The sequence below is a fragment of the Sceloporus undulatus genome, chromosome 1 (genome assembly GCF_019175285.1).
Source record: "Sceloporus undulatus isolate JIND9_A2432 ecotype Alabama chromosome 1, SceUnd_v1.1, whole genome shotgun sequence".
Taxonomy (NCBI): Eukaryota; Metazoa; Chordata; class Lepidosauria; order Squamata; family Phrynosomatidae; genus Sceloporus; species Sceloporus undulatus.
Genome location: NC_056522.1, coordinates 317,897,256 through 317,917,478, shown reverse-complemented (window position 1 = coordinate 317,917,478; position 20,223 = coordinate 317,897,256). Strand labels below are relative to the sequence as shown.

At 37.5% G+C, this 20,223-nt stretch overlaps 1 protein-coding gene across 2 annotated transcripts in view; it reads left to right on the top strand.

Moving 5' to 3' along the window:
- Positions 1-20,223, top strand: part of STARD9 (StAR related lipid transfer domain containing 9) — a 130,524-nt gene that overhangs the window by 54,578 nt on the left and 55,723 nt on the right. The window contains exons 1-8 of one of the 2 annotated variants that reach the window (XM_042456037.1): positions 3,226-3,453; positions 4,531-4,600; positions 5,809-5,881; positions 6,588-6,655; positions 12,144-12,241; positions 13,536-13,736; positions 16,559-16,656; positions 18,689-18,766. In XM_042456037.1, the coding sequence (XP_042311971.1) occupies positions 3,360-3,453; positions 4,531-4,600; positions 5,809-5,881; positions 6,588-6,655; positions 12,144-12,241; positions 13,536-13,736; positions 16,559-16,656; positions 18,689-18,766 (780 nt within the window). In that variant the 5' untranslated portion in view covers positions 3,226-3,359. Of the gene's footprint in view, positions 1-3,225; positions 3,454-4,530; positions 4,601-5,808; positions 5,882-6,587; positions 6,656-12,143; positions 12,242-13,535; positions 13,737-16,558; positions 16,657-18,688; positions 18,767-20,223 lie in introns of those variants that run through there. The other variant, XM_042455973.1, reaches the window with a different exon arrangement.

The following is a 20,223-nucleotide window of genomic DNA, read 5'->3' as shown; positions in this document are numbered from 1 at the left end:
TAATAATAATAATAATAATAATAATAATAATAATAATAATAATAATAATAATAATATGCTGTTTGCCGCCTTGAGTCCCTATATTGGGAGAAAGGCAGGATATAAGAAGAAAATAATTAATAATAATAATAATAATACATAACCCAGCTGTTCTCAAACAGTGGGGCAGGACCCCCGGGGCATGTGAGAATTACTGAAGGGGGTGTATGAGACTTGGAGGCTCTGATCCCTCCTCCTCTTCCCAAACTTTTATGTATAAAATTGACACATGTTGAGTTGAATATTTAATTTATTTAATTAAAACTGTTCTAATTTGCATGAAGTTACTGTATTTCCTTATAAAACATCAAAATATGAATATACATTAATGTGCAAATGAAAACGCACACACTATATGAACACAAAATATTTTTATTCATATACTGCGTTGGAGGGGGAGGTAACATCCGCATGTAGATGTAAAAGGAGGTCCCAAAGGTAAAAAGGCTGAGTGCCACGCTGATTTTGCCAAATACTTCTGTGGCAGATAGGAAGCTCCCTTGTAATTTCCAGGATATGATAGTTTGTGTATGCAAAGGGACATGCCCATGGTGCAGCCCTCTTCACTGAAATCAAAAATTTTGTGTGCCTCTGGACTGTGGGCATTATTTGCCTTGTAGAGACATTACTGGATTTTAAATGGCTTGAGAATGTTTCCTACAGAATTTTTCTCAAGACAGCAGTCTACATCTCTTGTTTGGATAGAATTAGTCAAAATGGAATTGAATTACATTTGATCCACTTTCTTTCACCCTTAATTTAATGACAAGGGTGAATTAAGCATGGTTTGATTTCTGGAACACATAGCAAAAACAATACTTTCCAGTCTTCTATACATTCTTTTTGTTAAAATCCAGCTAATAGTTATGGATAGCAAGAAGAAACCCAACAAAATAGCATTTTGCAGAAGAGTTGTAAGATGTTTTGTTTCAGTTGTAAACAGTGTTCTTTGGGAGATCACAGGAACTGTAAAAGTACTGTGCATGTGACTGGTGGCTATCACTAAAGGCTGCAGTTCAATGTATTATTATCCACATTGTCTAGTAAAATCAAACATTCTGGTACATAATCATACTGCTAGTTAGCATGTTGTGCTTCTTTGGAGCTACTTGAGAGAATAAGGACATTCACAACATAATGACATATCTTGAATTTACTAATATTTTAAAAAGATGTTGTGATAGAGAACACAAAAAGTAACAAGTGAGATAATCTGGAACGAAAGATTACTTTCAACAGCAGCCATACCACACATTTCCAATAATGTTAGTTCTAGCCTTAGATGTAATTCAAACACACAAGCTGGATTTTATCCAGTGTTTCAATCATTCACAATGACCTATCATGTATGATACAAGCTGCCTCTTATTTCTTCTGAAGTTCTTCATGCTCTATTTTACACACAGTGCATTTTCAAGTTGCAAATTTCATTTTAAATCTTTAGCAAAGTGCAAAACTGTCCAGACTGTCATTATTCAGTGCAAAAGATTTTGAGATCTTGGTCTTTTAACTGAAAGGTCTTTTGGTGCTCTTTATTGGAATGGTTTCAAAAGTCTCTAACAGATGGCTCAACTGTTAAGGAACCAGCATCTTTTAAAACAGGAAATGATGTAATGGAAGACAGATTTAGCCCAAAAAGACCTTGAGATCTTTTCTGTGATATTTAAAAATAATTGTTCTTATCTGAAACAACAAAACTGTGCTTCTTATGCCACTCCTTTTGCATTAGTACTAACATGTTTTGTTTTATTTAAGAGTAAAATGTACATTGCATGTTTAGTTAAAAACAAACTTGCTGGATCAAAGCCAGGTTCCATCTAGTTCACCATGCTGTTCCTAGCAGTAGTCAGCCAGAGACTTTTAGGAAGTCCCAAAGAATGCATGAAGGCAACAGTTTTACCTCATTGCCCCCTAGCAATTGTTGTTTATTGCCTCCAAACATGGAGGCTCAATTTAGCTGTTGTCAATCTGTTAATAGCTGTACCTGTATAAATAGCTATCACTCTGTCTGCAGTAAGTTTTATCCATTTTAAACCATTTTTAACATCAGTACATTAAACTATTTGCTTATTCACTTAATTCATAATTTTACAAATGTCTATAATGTTTCCATTAAGTTTTCTTTTAAGCTAAGAACATCTAATGCTTTAGCCCAGTGGTCCTTAACTGTGATCCTCAGACCCCAGGGGACCCTGATGTCCTCACAGGAGGGCCATATTGGCTTAGATGTTACTCTGACCACCTCCCTGCAGCAAAGAGGCCAGGTGACAGGAGACAAGAAAAGACTGGCTGGGAAAATGTGTTGTTTGTCATGAAGTCACTGTGCCGTGGGGAGGAGATGGTCTGAGGAGCTGAGTATCCGTGGAGCTCACAGCAGGCCAACCAGCCTTTGCCTCACTCTCCTCTCTCCCTCTCCAGGAGAAAGATGGAAATAAGGAACTGAGCTGACCCAACTTGGGGAGGGGGGGGTGTTTTCTTCCAAACTCTGTCTTCAGACAGTGACACCATCAACAAAAACCCTTTGCCTTCTCCTCCACATTGAAAGGGAAGAGAAGATACAGATGTTTCTTCACCCCTACACTGGCTTCATAAGTGATGTCAGGCTTATCACCCTTTCAGGGGTTGCACCCCCCCCCCCTCCCGAATGAATATGTTGACATTTGCAAAGTGTTCAGATACACAATTTTGCATTGAAGGATTAGTATGAGGGGGTATTGGAAAGTGGGAGGGAACAAAGGGGGGGGGGAAACAAGGGTAAAGAAGTGTCCCAGCCAAACACCAGCCCTCAAGAAAGTGCTACAACTATAGAAGCCTGCCTTTACAATCGCTTGTGGAAGAATTTCTTCAACCCTCCCTTTTTCACTGAAAGAATAGGAGGGGGGGGAGACTGAGATGAGAGAAGGAGGGAAAGGAGGGAAAGAAAGAACAGGTGAGCAGGCAGGCACGCAAGCAAGCAAAGGTAGCCCTCCTCAGCAGTGATGTTAGTAGTTGAGAGTTTGGAAGAAAAAGTTAAGACCCCTTCCCCTCACTGTATCACCGAGGTCCTTGTTTTAAGTGTCCCATCTTTCTCCTAGAAAGGAGGAGAGGGAGAGAAAGGCAAAAACTGGCTGACACAACTCCACCACCTCTGCACAGCGGAGCAGCCATGTGACAGGCGCCAAGGCAAAGATTGGCTGGCTGGGTCTGTATGTTGCCTGTCACAAGGTTGTTCCACTGCAGGGAAGAAGTGGCAGCAGAGCTGACAGCTAGACCACCTGCCTGCCTGCTCTTTTTACCTTGCAGTGGAGCAGCCATGTGATAGGAGCCAAGGATGAGGCTGGATGGGCCTGCGCATTACCATCTGCTCCAGCTGCAAATTGGTTGGAAGAAGCAGGAGAAAAGTCTTTCCTCCCCCTCCAGAGCCTCTGAGAAAAGGTTTAACAGATGGTGTAATTGTTAATAGTTTAGTGTTCATAGTTTTCTTTAGTTATTTAGGCTTTTTAATATGGGGGGGGGGGTTCCACAGCAACAAAAGAGGGGCCCTGGGAAATAAAAGAACCACTGTTTTAGCCTTTATTACTAAATAAACATCTGGCAGCTGGTAGAAGGAGGGGGAAATGGCAAAACATCACAATCAGGATTTTCCTGTAGACTTTACTGCAGCACCTGTGGCAAGCTCCTTGAGTTCCTGATGACTTCTGGAGCCTAAAAATTTCACAGTAAATGCAGTCTCTGAATCCTACATTGATACTTCAGCAGAAAGGTGTCATGTTATTTTGCTTCCTGTGTTTCTCCTGCCCTCTCCAAAATGACTTCTAGTAGCTACTGACTCACAGTGAAAAGGTATCAATGCAGTTCATCTCTGAGCAATTTATATTAATTGCTACTGAAGAAGTTACATCTCTACATTATGCTGCTCTCTAGTGGACTTGGAGAAACAAATTTGCTATCTGGATTTTGGAGTACAGTACTGCATCTATTATTCTTAATTTTGTAGTTTTGTGATTTGGATGTCCTTTGAATGTTTTGTGAAAGAATTTTGCTGTCTTATTTACCCTTGTGCTGTTTTTTAATTGATTCATATAACTATATTCAACACAAAAATGATAACCATGTCTGAGAAAGGCTGCTTGCTGTATATAATTTTATTTTGTTGTTTATTGCATGTATAATTTTTTTAAAAGGCCAGTTTCCAAGAACTGAATGTGCAACAAGTGAGCCCTGGAGATTTTCTGGCCTTTCTTCTTACTGTACTATTCTTACTATTATCCTGTGCCCAGAATAATAAATCCTAAAGTTTAGGAGATCCCTTCAAGCAAGAGTTGATTAATTCAGAAGGTGTGACCATAACAGAAAATTGTCATTCCTCTCTCCTCTCCAGAAAAAGACATGTAGCCACGTTTTCCATTGTTGTCTGAATTCTTTGAACCCTAACTGTACTAGATAGAAAAGAGCAGAAAGGAAATTTTGCTAACCATTTTACTCCTTTGTTTTGGGGGGGAAATCCTCTAGGACTATCTCAACATGTGGTTACAGACTACAAACAAGTTGTTGGACTTCTAGAAGAAGGAATAGCAAACAGGTATTCTGTTTTTAAAAAACTCTCCTCACATTGCAAAGTAAATATATTAGTTCTTGTTTATATTGATATTTTTAGGCACATTATAAACTTTTATCCTGAACGATTAACACTTGTGAGAATATTAGCATCATTTATTCTCTTGACAGTCAGGTTGTATTCCATTTTTTTCTGTCTATGCTGATAGAATTGAGACATTAATGGTTCTTGCTATGATAGAATAAAATACGTTTCTGAAGCCAAATCCATTTTATACTTCCTTTTTAAAAATCATAGTATGCTTTGGAGCATTGTAAATACTATAATGTAGAATAAATGCCACATAAGCGATTCCAAACTCACCTTGCCAGATAAGTCTAAGAGTAAAACCTCATTGTGTATAATTGAAAATCATTAGTTATATGCTTCATGTAAAAGTATATTTTGATTCATATGTATGCTATATGTGTGTATATACTCATCTATAAGTCTAAACATTCATGCCCAAAAATTGATCCCAAAATCTCAGGTTGACTTATTTATGAATCACTACGTTAATGTGATAGCAGCTCTTTCAGATTTCCCCATGTGATGTGGAGAGGAGTTTATTTCTCCCTGGAACCAAGTAGAAAGAGTCCCAGGTGATTGATTGATGTTGCTGTTTGTTTAAGAGTCCCCCTCCCACTCCTGCATCTAGCTGAAACGAAGGCTGAAACGATGAAGCAAAAAGCCTCAATGAGAGTCTCTCTTGCTATACGCACACATACACACACCAAAGGAGCCTCCAAGTTTTACCCTCGACCTATCCATGCGTCATATCAAAATCCATAATTTTGGCCCCAAAACCTGACCTCGACTTATACGTGAGGTCAACTTATAGTTGAGTATATACAGTAGTTTTACAGGAAATGAGCAGATAACAAAAAGTTCAAATTTCCCTTGCTTTATGAGGTTAGGAGAATTATGTGCAATTTTCAACCACCATCTATCCCTCTATATGTATATATGTATGTATATTTGAGGACATTTTTTGTGAAAATGTTATTAGTGGTTGCCAAAAAACTTTCAATTTTATGTACAAAATGTATTTGTTATGAAAATGTTTTTTGCTTGTTTTGCTATTGCTGTTAATGAAAAAGGCATTGGTGATAACTTTATTGTATAATTTTTGTATAATGTCATTCCTTGCCTCATAGTAAAAGAAATAATGATTCTTGTTTTATTATATTTAGAATTACGGCAGCTACACATGTTCATGATGCCAGCAGCAGATCCCATGCAATCTTCACCATCCAGTATACTCAAGTTAGTTCTGTTTTCCATTCAAGCATTCTTGAATGCTTGATATGTTTATAGGCTTTAGGTTGAACAATATGTTTATTGGCCTTTGGTTGCTGAACAATAAAGACTGGTAAAACTCATTTAGTTTTCTGGAGCTTTATAGTATGTATTAGTCTCTAGTATTTGCCCAAAGCAGCAGTGGGGAATTTTTTTTCAGAGGAAGACTACTGGAGGGTAATTTCTACCACTACTCTTTTTTTTTTCTTTGCCTCCTTCTGCTACCTCATTTATCTCTCCCCCCACCACATCCTTCTTTTACATTCAGTGGGCTGTAAGGGGAGGAAAATATTGCTCTTCGGCTGCTAGAAATGTTTCTGATAGAAACATCTGGAAAAAAGCATCTAATAGTGCTCCTTCAGCCACAATAAATTATTCTATAGTATGTGTTGTGTTTCAATGTGCAGTTCACTGAAGCTCTTTATAAGGGGACATAGCATGCAAATTTGCCTCTGGTGAAGTCCCACTGTGGTAAAATCTGTATAAACTAGTATACATGAACTGGAGGGCAGATTTTGTGTCCCTGTTTAGCAGTTCATGTGAAGAATGAACACCTGCTTTGTAAATCTCTTGGAGATTCCTAGGGGGTGGGTGGGAATAGACAAATAACGTTCTTTTAACCTTGATTGAATTGTTACAGAAAACTATAATACTTGAATTTGTTTCCTTTCAGGCTATACTATATAACAATCTGCCTTCTGAAATTACAAGCAAGATCAATTTAGTGGACCTTGCAGGCAGGTAATATTCTGTTTCCCAAGATAGCAATCTATAAGATGATTTTTCTATATTAACTTGTTTGCTTTGAGATCTCTCTGTGTTGCAGAAGATTCTGAATAATGTTTAAAGGCACACTGTTCAGACAGGGCAGAAATGCCAAATCTATAACCCATTTGACATAATTCTACAGCCACAGTGGGAGAGGAAACAAATAGCTGTACATCTTTCAAGGAAATGTTATTTTTTATATATATTATTGTAGAAGAAATACTGTAAATCAGTTTTTCTTAAACTATCTGATATGGGGGACTAGTAGATGTCCCAAGGACATCATAGGCGACTGGAATGCCAAAGTTGGAAGCAAAGAAGAATCAAAAACAGTAGGCAGATTCAGATTAGGAAAAAGAAATTTTAAAAGTGATTGTTTGATAGATTTTGTAAAGCCAACAACTTATTCATTGTAAACAATTTTCATACAAATAAAAAGAAGGCTATACATATTGACATCCCCAGATGGCCAGCAAAAAAACCACATAGATTATATAATTGGAAGTAAAAGATGGAGAAGCTCCATACTGGTGGTCAAGACTAGACCTTGTGCTCACTGTGCATTGGATAATGAATTACTTATATCAAAAGTAAAAGTAAAACTGAAGAAAAAACCAAAACCAAGCATCCTCCCAAAATACAATCTAAACAATATCTCAACAGAATTTATTGCTAATACAGTGGGCCCTCTCCTTATGTGAGGGATCCGAAAAATCCGCCTATGCTCAAACCCCATAGAAAATAATAGGGCACGTGCATGTGGCGGAGCGGTGCACACATGCGCCTTGGGCGCACAGACCATTGTTTTCCTCCCCAAGCAGCTTCCACATAAGCTGGAAGCTGTGTAAAATGCATCTGCGCATGGTGTGGGCACACTTTATAAGGAACAAATTTGTGCTACTAAGCATAAACTATTGAGAACCAGAAGAACTATGGGCAGAGGCCAGGGACACAATAAAAGAAGAATGCAAACAGATACTTTCAATAGCCAAAACGAAAGATTAAGAAACCATGAATGACAGATAAAACTGTAAAAGCAGTAAAAGAAAGAAGAGAAGCAAAACAAAAGGGAGACAGGAACAAACTTAGAACCATGAATACAGCAGTACAATTACTGTATTTTCTGGCATATAAGACTACTTTTTAACCCAGAAAAATCTTCTCAAAAGTCAGGGGTCGTCTTATACGCCGGGTTTCATCTTATAGGGCGGGTGCTGAAACCTGCGAGCCGGACTGGAGAATCTACAGGCTTTGTATGCAGTCCACTCCAAGCAGGCTTTGTATACAACAAGTTTTCCTGCTAAGTATCTGCATGTCATAAGCATTTGAATTAAAATTACCATATTGAAATCAAATCTGTTTTTTAAAATTTTTTATTTGGTGTGCATTGGAAGAGAGGTAGTCTTATACAGTGAGTATATCCCAAACTCTATATTTTAATTGGAAAAGTTGGGAGTCGTCTTATACGCCCAGTCGTCTCATACACTGGAAAATATGGTAGTGTGCGAAGAAAAAGAAAACTACTACAATGACAAATGCAGAGAAATATAAGACAACAACAAAAAGGGGGAAACAAGCGACCTATTCCACAAGATCTGGAAAATCAAAGGGAAATTTAAAGCAGGGTCCAGAATGCTCTATGACAAGGAAGATAATTCAAGACCAGAAAGGAATAAAAAGATGCTGAATGCAATACATAGAAGAGTTACAAAAAAAAGACACAAAAGATTGCAGCAACCATAGGACCATAGCACGCACTAATCTCCTAAGCAAGCAAAATTATGTTCAAACTTCTGCAACACAGACTCCAACCATACGTGGAGAGAGAAACCCCAGAGGTCCAAGCAGGATTCAGGAAAGAAAGAGGCACTAGGGACTACATTGCAAACATATGGTGGATAGTGAAATACAACAAGGAACTCCAAAAGAAAATCAGCATATGCTTTATAGATTATAGCAAAGCTTTTGACTGCATAGATTATGAAAGGCTATGGAACACTCTTAAAGACATGGGAATACCAATACGTCTGATAGTTCTGATGAGAAATCTGTACTCAGGACAGGAGGCTACTGTCAGAACAGAACACGAAGTAACAGAATGGTTCCCAATTGGCAAAGGGGTCAGGCAAGGCATCTTTTCATCCTATCTGTTCAACTTATATGTAGAACATATTATAAGAAAAGCAGGCATGGACACAAAAGACAGAGGAGTGAAAATAGAAGGATGGAATATCAACAGTCTAAGATATGCAGACAACACTATACAGTACTACTAACAGAAAACATCATAGACCTTGAACACCTGCTAAGGAAAATCAAAGAAGAAAGTGCAAAGGCAGGCCTACTGTTGAACATAAAGAAAACAAAAATAATGACCAGAGAGAGCCTACAGAAATTCAACCTAGACAATGAGAAAATAGAACAAATAAAAGAATTTTCATGCCTGGGATCAAATATTGCCTAGAACAGGGACTGAAGCCAAGAAATTAGAAGAAGGCTAAGAATGGGGAGAGCAGCTATGCAAGAACTAGGAAAGATCCTAAAATGTAAAGATACACAACTAACCACAAAATTTAGAATCATACAAGCCATTGTATTCCCTGTTACCATGTATGGATGTGAGAGCTGGATAGTTAAGAAGGCGGATAGGAAGAAAAATAAATTCATTTGAGATGTGTTGCTGGAGAAGAGTGCTAAGGATTCCCTAAACAGAAACAAAGATAAGCAAATGGGTCCTAGAACAGATCAAGCAAGGAATTGACCTGGAATCCAAGATGACTAAACTGAGACTATCATACTTGGGTCACATCATGAAAAAGCATAACTCGTTGGGAAAAAATAATAATGCTTGAAAAGGTGGCAGGAAGTAGAAGGAGAGAAATACCACATGCTAGATGGATGAATTCTATTAAGGAGGTCACAGACATGACTTTACTGGAACTAAGCAGAGCAGTGTAGGATAGGGAATCTTGAAGATGTTTCATCCACAGGGTCACTGTTAGTTGAGATCGACTCAAGGGCAGTTAAGAACAAAGATACCCCAACCCCCTTTCCTGTTCCAGGAGCTAGCACCATATTTGTGCCCATTAATATAACAACAACAACAACAACTTATTTATTTATAGCCCGTCCAATCACGAGGAATCCGGGCGGGTTACAACAGTAAAAATACATGGAATACAATAAAATCCAAATTTAGTCCCTTCCCAACCCCCCCTCCCAATACTAAAATTACAATTAAACTATCACAATTTGAAAACAGTTAAATACAATATCTTAAAAAGGGGGAAATAATAGGTAGGCACCCAACGTAGATCATAGTATTTGGGGAGAGGAATGAAGTTGGGAAGGCCTGCTAGAAAAGATCCATCTTAAGAGCCTTAAAGACTGTGAGAGGGGGAATATAACGGATCTCCCCTGGCAGGTCATTCCATAGCTTTGAAGCAGCAGTAGAGAAGGCCCTCTGGGTTACTGAAATCAGGCTAGATTTTTTTGGCTGAAATAGGTTCTTCCCTGAGGACCATAGTGTGCAGGAAGGACAGTACGGGAGAAGACGATCCCTTAAGTATTCTGGTCCCAAGCCATGTAGGGCTTTAAAGGTAATAACCAACACCTTGTACCTTGGCCAGAAACTAATTGGCAGCCAGTGAAGAGACTTCAAGACCAGTGTTATATGGTCATAACGAGAAGCACCTGTAATCAACCTGGCTGCACTTTCTTCCCTGGAAATTTGCTACAAAATGCAGAGCTCACAGATCAGCACCAGTGCATGCAGCAGCACTTCAAGTAACTCTGCTATAAATGAAAAGCCCCTAAAATTGTTATTCCTTTTATTTATTTTTTGTTTTATATATTCCTTTATATAGTACTAAGACAGGGATAGGGAAATTGGCATTCCAAACATGGTGGGATTGCAGTATCCCTTATTCTAACCAAATAGAAGAATTCTAAACATAATGTTGTCAAACTATGTTTACATTCCCAAAGCGATATTAATCAACCATATCTAACATGTAACATTTGTGTCCAGGCTTACTACAAGTGAAGCAAACTGCTGAAGCTTGAGTTAATATATTTTATAAACCCAAAACAAAAACAAAAATTGATATATATGAAGGGAGACTATGTTGAATACTGAAGAATCAAAAGACCTATATAGAAATAAAATTGTGAAAATTTGCCTTGAAGCCTAGCAAAACAAACTACTACATACAGTACCGTAATCAGGACATTATAAGCATTGCTGAGAAAGACAACATCTGGAAATGGTTACAGAATGGGAACTGAAGGAACTTTATTTGCAATGTAAGATTAGATGCTTTGGACAAATAATATCAAGGCAAATACTGAAAAAATAGTTACAGATAGTTAATGTCATTTGCGTAAAGAAAAAATGAAACTTTTGACTACCTTATCAGTCAATGGAGCAAGATTACATAGTCTGAATACTGTATAAGAAATGCTACAATAAAGTGGCTACAATGATTAATTGGAATCTATGCAAAAATATGATGTACCATTTACAAGGAACTGGTGAGAACATATGAAAAATTTGTCAGAAATGGTGATGTAAAAATCCTATGGGACTTTAAGATTAAACTGAAAAACAGTTAGAACATAACATGGCCACTATAACTGTGGTTGAGATAAAGCTTGGATTGTAGATGTGGCAATCCCAGGGCCTGCAAAATCAAACAGAGGGAAGTGATTATGAGATATCTGGACCTACAAATTGAGATTCAGTACCATTTGGAAAATAAAACAACTGTGGCATCAATAGTGATGTGTGCTCTGGAAGCAATTCCAAATAGACTGACAAAACATCTCAATGTAGTTGACATAGATAAGATTATAGTGGCACAATTTCAAAAAGCAGCATTGTTTGGTATGTATTTTCTAGACTTTTAGACAGAATCCAAATCACTGATGGTCTGAAATTGCAGTCCATTAACACCTGATAGACTGTGAAACCAGTAGTAGTAGTAATAAATTTACAGTGCTTTATAAATAAAGCATAATAATAATAATAATAATAATAGTCTCACAAAACTACAGTTCCCAGAATTCCATAGCATTGAGACATGGCAGTTAAAGTGGTGTCAACCTGGATTATTTAAACAGTGCAGATGCAGCCCCAGAATCTAGAATTAGATTTCTATTTAAGAATCTAGCAATCAGTGACGTATTGTTGGATAACATGGCACATTCGGATAACATGGAAAGACGACTTGTAATTGTACTATTGTAATGGCAATTCATTCAGTTATTGTTGCTATTATTACGCTTTACTTTTTCGACTGGCTCTTGGAAGTAGTGGTAGGTGATTAACAGATTGATTTTTAAAAAATATTAGTTGAGCTTTTATTTGGCTTTCATTGTTTGGTTTTTATACTTCTGGCTTTTAAGTATTGTTTAATCCTTCTAAACTATATTACTTCATGTTTTTCATTCTGTGTTTCAGTGAAAGAGCTGATTATAGTTACTGCAAAGATCGAATCACAGAAGGGGCCAACATTAATAAATCATTGGTTACTCTTGGAATTGTTATCTCTTCTTTAGGTATAAATAATGTTACCTTTTCTTTGATTAATATTTGAGCACAACAATGCAGTACATACTTCATAAAGAATTTTACTGTGAAACATAACAAACAATTATGATAATGTCTCTGCATTCTACTATAGCAGGGTAAATTGTTGAAGTCTTTGTAAAATAGTATATATTATATATTCTACTTTAAAGAAGAAATAACTTTGTGTTTTGAGTGGGGATGCTTTGATTTAGATTTCCTGCATGGCAGGGAGTTGAACTGGATAGTCCTTACAGTCTCTTCCAACTCTATGATTCTATGAGTGGGAATATTGATGTTACAGTTGAGTATTCCATATCTATAATTCTGAAATCAAAAATACTCCAAAAACTAAAACCTTTCCTTGGGTGGCTGAGATAGTGACACCTTTGCTTTCTGATGATTCAGTGTACACAAACCTTGCTTCATGCTCAAAATTATTTTAAAATATTGTGCATAAAATAAACTTTAGGCTTTGTGTATAAAATGTATATGAAACATAAATTAATTTAATCTTTAGACTTGATCCTATCTCCAAGATATGTACAGTGGTCCCTTGGCTTATGCGGGGATCCGTTCCAGACTGCTCCACGTAAGCCGAATAACCCATAAGCTCAAGTCCCACGGGCGGGCGCATCATTCATTCTCCCATCGCGCAGCTTCCACGTAAGCAGGAAGCCGCGTATGGGGTGCTTGCCTATAGCGCGGGCACACTGTTTATGCAAATATTCCAAAATCTGAAATCCAAACCACATCTGGTCCCCAGCATTTCAGATAAAAGATATTCAACTTATAAAAAATTTTTAAAACCCTGCAAATAATAAGATCACACACAGGATGAGAAATTCCCATCTGTGGCTGGCTCCAAATAGCAGTCGCCAATTTAGGGAACAGAGAGTTGCCTCAAAAAATTTAAGTATATTGCATGAGGTTCACAAAACTATGGGAGTATTTGTCTAGCAAAGAATGTTAAGAAGCTGAAGAAAGGTGAGGAGAGTGAAGGAGATCTGTATTTATCATCACTTACACTGGCATTTCTGAGAGTTTTAATGTTCCACCCAGCTACCCATTTGTAGTGGTGATACTAATTGGTAAAAGAATCATATTTACTCAGTGACAAATATCATGGCTTTAGTTCTGAGTACTGTCATAACCCAGTGACACAAATGCTACATAAATTTGTCTGTATCTCCTATAACAGATTTCTGTCTCTCTTGTAATAAGTAAATTATGAATATTTATTGTATAGAACTAAACGTCTTTTTGTCTCTCCAATCTTCTAAGCACAAAATTCTCAGATGTTCAGCAGCTGCCAGAGCATAAACAGCATAGCCAGTGAAGTTGATAGCAGCCATACAGACAATCCCTGCGGAGCCAGTATCAGCAGCCATAGGCGGCAAGCGTACATTCCCTATCGTGACTCCATTCTCACTTGGCTTCTAAAGGATAGTCTGGGTGGCAATTCTAAGACCATTATGATTGCAAGTAAGTTTTGTTCTCCTTCCATGTTGTACTGAGGAATATAATTAAAGGATGGTAAGTGGTAGCTTTTGCATCTTTAAAAGTTCAGTTCTTAATTTCAAAATAAAAACCATGATTTTAGGAGATAAATAGGATGCTTTTTTTTTCCTTAATAGAAAACTTTAAGCCTATAATGAGAATGCAAAATATGTTGTAGAGTGTGGAGGTGGATTAATACCACATTGCCAAGTAAAGATGATAAACATAAAAAGGGTGTAAATCTTACTAATTATGCAGCATTGGCTATTACAGAAGAAGAAGACTTTTTCACTTAATCCTGTGTCATCGACCAATGCTGGTCAAAATGCATTATTCAGGCATATGCATCATAGAAGAAATCTTGAGTAGTGGCTCTCTGAATTAATATAATGAAATATCTGCAGAATCATTTCTCTCCATTTTAGTTAGCCTGTACTGTAATTGAAAATCATTGTGGGAAGTGGTTTTTTAAGTACATCAAACCCAAGAAAGAGAACATTTTTAATTGTGTCAACTCAACCATGGAATACTCTACTCATGGAGCTCTGATTGGTTCCAGCATTGCAGTTTTTTTAGTGTCAGGTGAAAACTTTTGTGTTTACCCAAACTATTTTGAGATTATCTGTTTTATTGTTTTTTCTGCTTTTATTTGTGTTGATGTCATATTTGACTTCTTTCTTGTCTTAATTGTTTAATTATTGTAACTGTATTAAAACACTGTCATTGTATCCATATGAATGAAAGATAACTTGAAAATTTAGAAATAAATAAATAAATAAATAAAGGTAGATACAACATTTTACATTGCTCCGTTGCTCAAGATGAGATTTGTGTTGTTGTTATCTGCCTCAAGTTGTTTCCAACTTAAGGCGAACCTATCATGGGGGTTTCTTGGCAAGATTTATTCAAAGGTTTGCCATTGCCTTCCCTCCAGAGGCTGAGAGGATGTAACTTGCTGAAGGTCACCCAGTGAGTTTCATGACTGAGCAGGGAATCAAACCCTGATCTCCAGAGTGATAGTCCAGCACTCAAACCATTACACCACACTGGCTGTACTGAGATTTATAAGGCATCTTTTTATCGTATTCATAATACTCATGGTGATTAGTAACATTTTAAAAAGACTCAAAATTCAGTTATAAAACAGTAACAATACAATGATAAAAGAAGCAGGACCAGAATGCCATACAGGTAATGGTTTGAGTATTGGAATATGACTCTGGAGACCATGGTTCAATATCTTGCTCATCCATGGAAACCCACCGGGTGGTCTTGGGCAAGTCACACTCTTTCAGCCTCAGAGGAAGGTAAAGGCAAATGCCCTGTGCATAAACCTTGCCAAGAAAACCCTAAGATTGGTTCATCTTAAAGTTGCCATAAGTCAGAAACAACTTGAAGGAGCACAACAACAACAACTAAAAGAATGGCCTATCTCATCAGGCCCAGCCAAATGCTTGTTGAAACAAAAATGTGTTGATTAAAGAGGAGGACAACAGAGAGGCCAGTTAAACAGACCTCACAACAGGAAATTCCAAAATTTAGGCACTACCATAGAAAAGACCTATCTTCTGAATTCTGGCCTCTTACATGATTTCTGTTAAAAGAGCTTCACTAGTTGATTTTAAAGACCAGGTAACCTGAGCCCAATTTAAACATGCAGATGCAGCCCATTATCCAAGCAGGGGAGCATCTCACCTCACCATCAACACACACTTTGGTCACAAGCTGTCTATGCATATAGGGCCTTCAAGGTAAGATGGTGAGGTGAGATGCCCCCCTGTTGAACCTTTGATTTTTCTGGGAAATGAACCAGAGGTCAATTAAGCTGTTGCAAAATATGTCATGTTCTCCAAATACCAACCATTCATCAGAGCCTTCCATATGGATCAAAGATTGAGTGTTGCAGTGTTTCATTCTGAATGTACTTAAAGTATGTTCCAGCAAGGCCAGGTCAGACTCACCTTTTTATGAATAGGTGCCACCTGTGCCTGCAGTTTCTGGTCTCTCTATTTGATTATCCATCAGTTTGTCTGTTTCCAGAAAGCTGACATCTTAAGAGACTTATGTTGTGAGTTTATCCCAAAAGAAAGTCATCTGCTGTGTATCCCTTATCTTCAGCAAAATGTATTTTGGCAAAAAAAAAGTGTATTTAATATATCTACTGTGATCTGTCCTCATTTAACAACATTCAGTTGTGGCCAATGATCTGTGAAAGCATCATACATTCTTTGTAGGGCCCCAGTGTAAAATAAGATTCTATGGCCCCATACAGACAGGCCAAAATAAAGCTGCTTTGGGTCACTTTGGAGGTATGCTGTTTAAATGTTGCATGCGTCCTAGGAGTCCAGAAGCCATACCAAAGTCATGATCCAGTCCTAAGGACTGGAGCACAGCTTTGACGCAGCTTCCGGACTCTTAGGACACATGCATCATTAAAGAGCATACCTCCAAAGTGACACGAAGCAGCTTTATTTTGACAGTCTGAATGGGGCCAATGATACAACTTCAGATCTCCATGCAACTTTAGATCCCAGTATAGCTAAGGACTTTAAAGTTATCCTTGGACAAGACCATATGGCCAATTTGGCAGTTCTCAAAAGGCAGGAGTACTCTGTTGTTTATATACACTCTGCTGCCCTGCTTAAAAAAACAAACAAACAGATTCTATTATGGACAGAATTTCTGTCCTTGATAATCTGGTTGCAACAAAAATAGGATCAAAAACAGGTATGCATAGGAAGCAGAAATTATTGTCTCTATAGCAGTTTTATTTTATAAAACAAATAACCATCTTTTTTTATCTGTAGCTATCTCTCCTGCAAGCTCTTGTTACAATGAGACCATGAGCACCTTGCGATATGCCTCAAATGCCAAAAACATTATTAACAAACCTCGAGTAAATGAGGTGAGCTACTTTGCTGTTTTTACTTAATACTTAATACTTTTTTGTGCATATATCACATAAAGCAGTCTGCCATTTGAAAAGACACTCAATAACAGTGTTTACATGCCAATCCTAAATCTGCTTATCTCATACTAAATCCTATTATCATATTCCCCATCACCATGTATGGATTTAAGAGCTGGACAGTGAAGAAAGCAGATAGGAAGAAAATAAACTCATTTGAGATGTGCTGCTGAAGAAGAGTGCTGAGAATAATATGGAAGAAGTAAAACAAATGGGTCCTTGAACAAATCAAGCCTGAACTCTCCCTGGAAGCCAAGATGACTAAGGGCTCAAACAGATGGCCCAAAAAGACTGCCTTGGGGTGATCCAATGGTGGGGCATGCACATGGTGCATGCCCCCAAATTGTGCAGAGGTGATGTCAGGGCTGCCTAACGTGGCCCAAACCCAGGTGCAAAAAGAGTGGTTTCTTATTGTCTGTACACCGCTTTGATCTGTGGAAAAGTGGTATATAAATAAAATTTATTATTATTATTGCTTCTTTTCGCGGCCCTTTTGGGACTGCAGCAGCAGCTGCCCTTCGGACCACGGCGACTGGTTGCCACAGTCCCATGGCCCAGAAGTGTATGGATCTGTCACCATAAGGAATATGAGGGAATGGGGATAAATGATATGGTGAAATAGAGCTTTGGGGAAATAAAAAGAAATAAAAAAGGGAGGGGCCGGTAATCTGAATGGAATGCAAATAGGGATCAGATGGTAATGGCATAAGGAAAGATTTTGATTCCCAGCAAAAGAACACCTCCTTTCCTGTGATAGATGGATTGATATGGGAGATGGGAAAGTTGGAGGAAAAGCGTCAAGTTTAAAGAGACCTTTGATGTAGTTGAAAGCGTGCGGACCATGGCTGGGGAAAGGAGCCCAAAGGCTGGGTGATTTGGGGGAAACCAGATTTGACACTACCATGTCTCTGGTGAACTTCTGTCTGGAAAGCCAAAATAAAGCTTTAGTTTTCTACACTAACATGCTGTCTTGGTTTCTGAAATCTGAGTTCACTAAATCTGACGTGCGGCCTTTTTGGGACTGTGGCAGTAGCTGCCCTTGGGACCATGGCATCTGGTTGCCACACTCCCACGGTGGTCCCACAACAATTGGGGCAGGAGCAACCTATGGCCACTCCTGCCCCATCTGCTTCACCCCTGAGTTGAGGCGGTTATATTTTGACTAGATCATAAGAAGGCAATAATCATTAGAAAAGACAATAATACTAGAAAAGGTGAAAGGCAGCAGAAGAAGAGGGGGACCACATGCCAAATGGATGGACTCAGTCAGAGAAGCTGTGGCCTGAGCCTGCAGGATCTGACTTGGAAAAGTCTCATCTACAGGGCTGCTGTGAGTTGAAGTCAACTCAAGAGCGATTAACAACAGCAACAAACCCTATTAAACCCAGGGCCTCTCGGTAGACTTGCTTCTGAATAGGCATAGAATCATAAGAGTTGGAAGAGACCACAAGGGCCATCCAGTCCAAACCCCATGCAGGAACTCACAATCAAAGCACCCCAACAGATGTCCACCAAGCCTCTGTTTAAAAACCTCAAAAGAAGGAAACTCCATCACTCTGCTAGGCATTGGGTTCTATTAAATCCTTGATTTTTCCATCACAAATAGTAGAATATTAATATAAATACAGCCAGCCCCTCATATCCACAGATTTTTTTATCCACAGATTCAACCATCCACTGCTTGAAAATATTCAAAAAAATGTAAATTCCAAAAAGCAAACCTTTATATTTGCATTTTATACAAAGCACACCTTTTTACTACACAATTATGTTTAATGAGACTCAAGGATCCATGGCTTTTGGTATCCACAGGGGGTTCTGGACCTAAGCCCCAGTGGATACCAAGAGCCCACTCTATATGGAACAATAATGGCAGGACATATCTAGTGTATTTATTTTAGATTTTTAAAAAGTTTCATACTTCTATGAGAGTGATATTTAAAGGAGTGTATGTTTTTTTCTTTTTCAGGATGCAAATGTGAAGCTGATTAGAGAATTACGTGAAGAAATAGATAGATTAAAAGCTATGCTGATGAACTTTGAGTTGGTGTGTACAAATGTTTACATAAATGAAATCCAAATGTATATTTATTAAACCTGTATATTCATTAGAACTGTATATAAATATATGTTCAGAAGTATTTTCTTTTCTGATATCTGATCTTATTAGAAATGTATGAATGTGCCTTATATCAGGTCAACTATTTATCTTTCCAACCTATTATTGACCTATTATTGTGACATTATCACACCAACAAAAAAGAAAGGAGCATAGCGGTATGTTCCTGTCAATATCACGCAATAACACAAAGACTATCACACAATGTTGTGTGATGTCGCAATTATTCCACAATTATCCCATGAATAAAGAGGAATTCTAGTACCACTTTTTATTCATGGGGATTTTCTGTTAATAAAAAGGGGTGCTAGAATTCCGCTTTATTCTCTTTATTCATGCTATCACGTGATATTGGCGGGAGCATACCACTATACTTCCATCTTTTTTGTTGTTGTGATAATCTCCTGACTGACAATAGCTTTCAAATCTTTCCCAACACATAATAACTGGAATCCTTTAAACTGGAAATTCAGACAACTGAAATTCAAAGATCTGAACCTGCAAATTTCTTGCCTGCAAAGGAAGTCCCAGCGCTGGTGGTTGTTTCCTTTATTAAATAGGTTGAATGGTAGATGTTAAATAAAATAGTTCAATCTTTTAAAAATGAAATAAGGTAAAGATCAAATTATATAATTGATTATCAGATCTACAGTAACTTTTATCTAGCTCATAAAATCCTCTTTAGTACATAATAATAAACTTGCTGGCTTGCTTCCTAAAACAGAATTATAAAGTTCATTTTTTTAAACTTTAACATTGCATCCACACTGCAGAATTAATATGATTTCATACCATTGGGGGCCAGCGTTTACTGTAAATAAAGGAAAATGTTGAAGTAGAGAAAAGATTCTTGAGTAAATACATAAAAAACAAAAACAAAGAGAAAACACTGATACAGGTATTTAGGGAGAATATATTGAATAACTGAGGAATCAATAGACACATATAGAAATAAAATTATGAAAAATTGCCTTGAAGCCTGACAAAACAAGATACTATTAGCATAGTAGGAATTGCCAAGAAGGGCACCATCTGGAAATGGTTACAGAATGGGAACTGAAAGACCTTTATTTGCAGTATAAGAATAGGCACTTTAGACAAATAACTTCAAGGCAATACTGGAAAAATAGTTACAGATAGTTAATGTCATTTATGTAAGAAAAAGATGAAACTTTTGACCACCTTATCAGTTCTTAGAGCAAGATTACATAATCTGAATTTGAGAAATGCCACAATAAAGTGGCTACAATGATTAATGAAAATATTCTCATTACAATGAAATACATTATTTACCATTTTCAAGGAACTGGTGTGAACATAATAATGGAAAAGGTGCCAAAAATGGTAACATAAAAATCCTATGGTACTTTAAGATTCAAACTGAG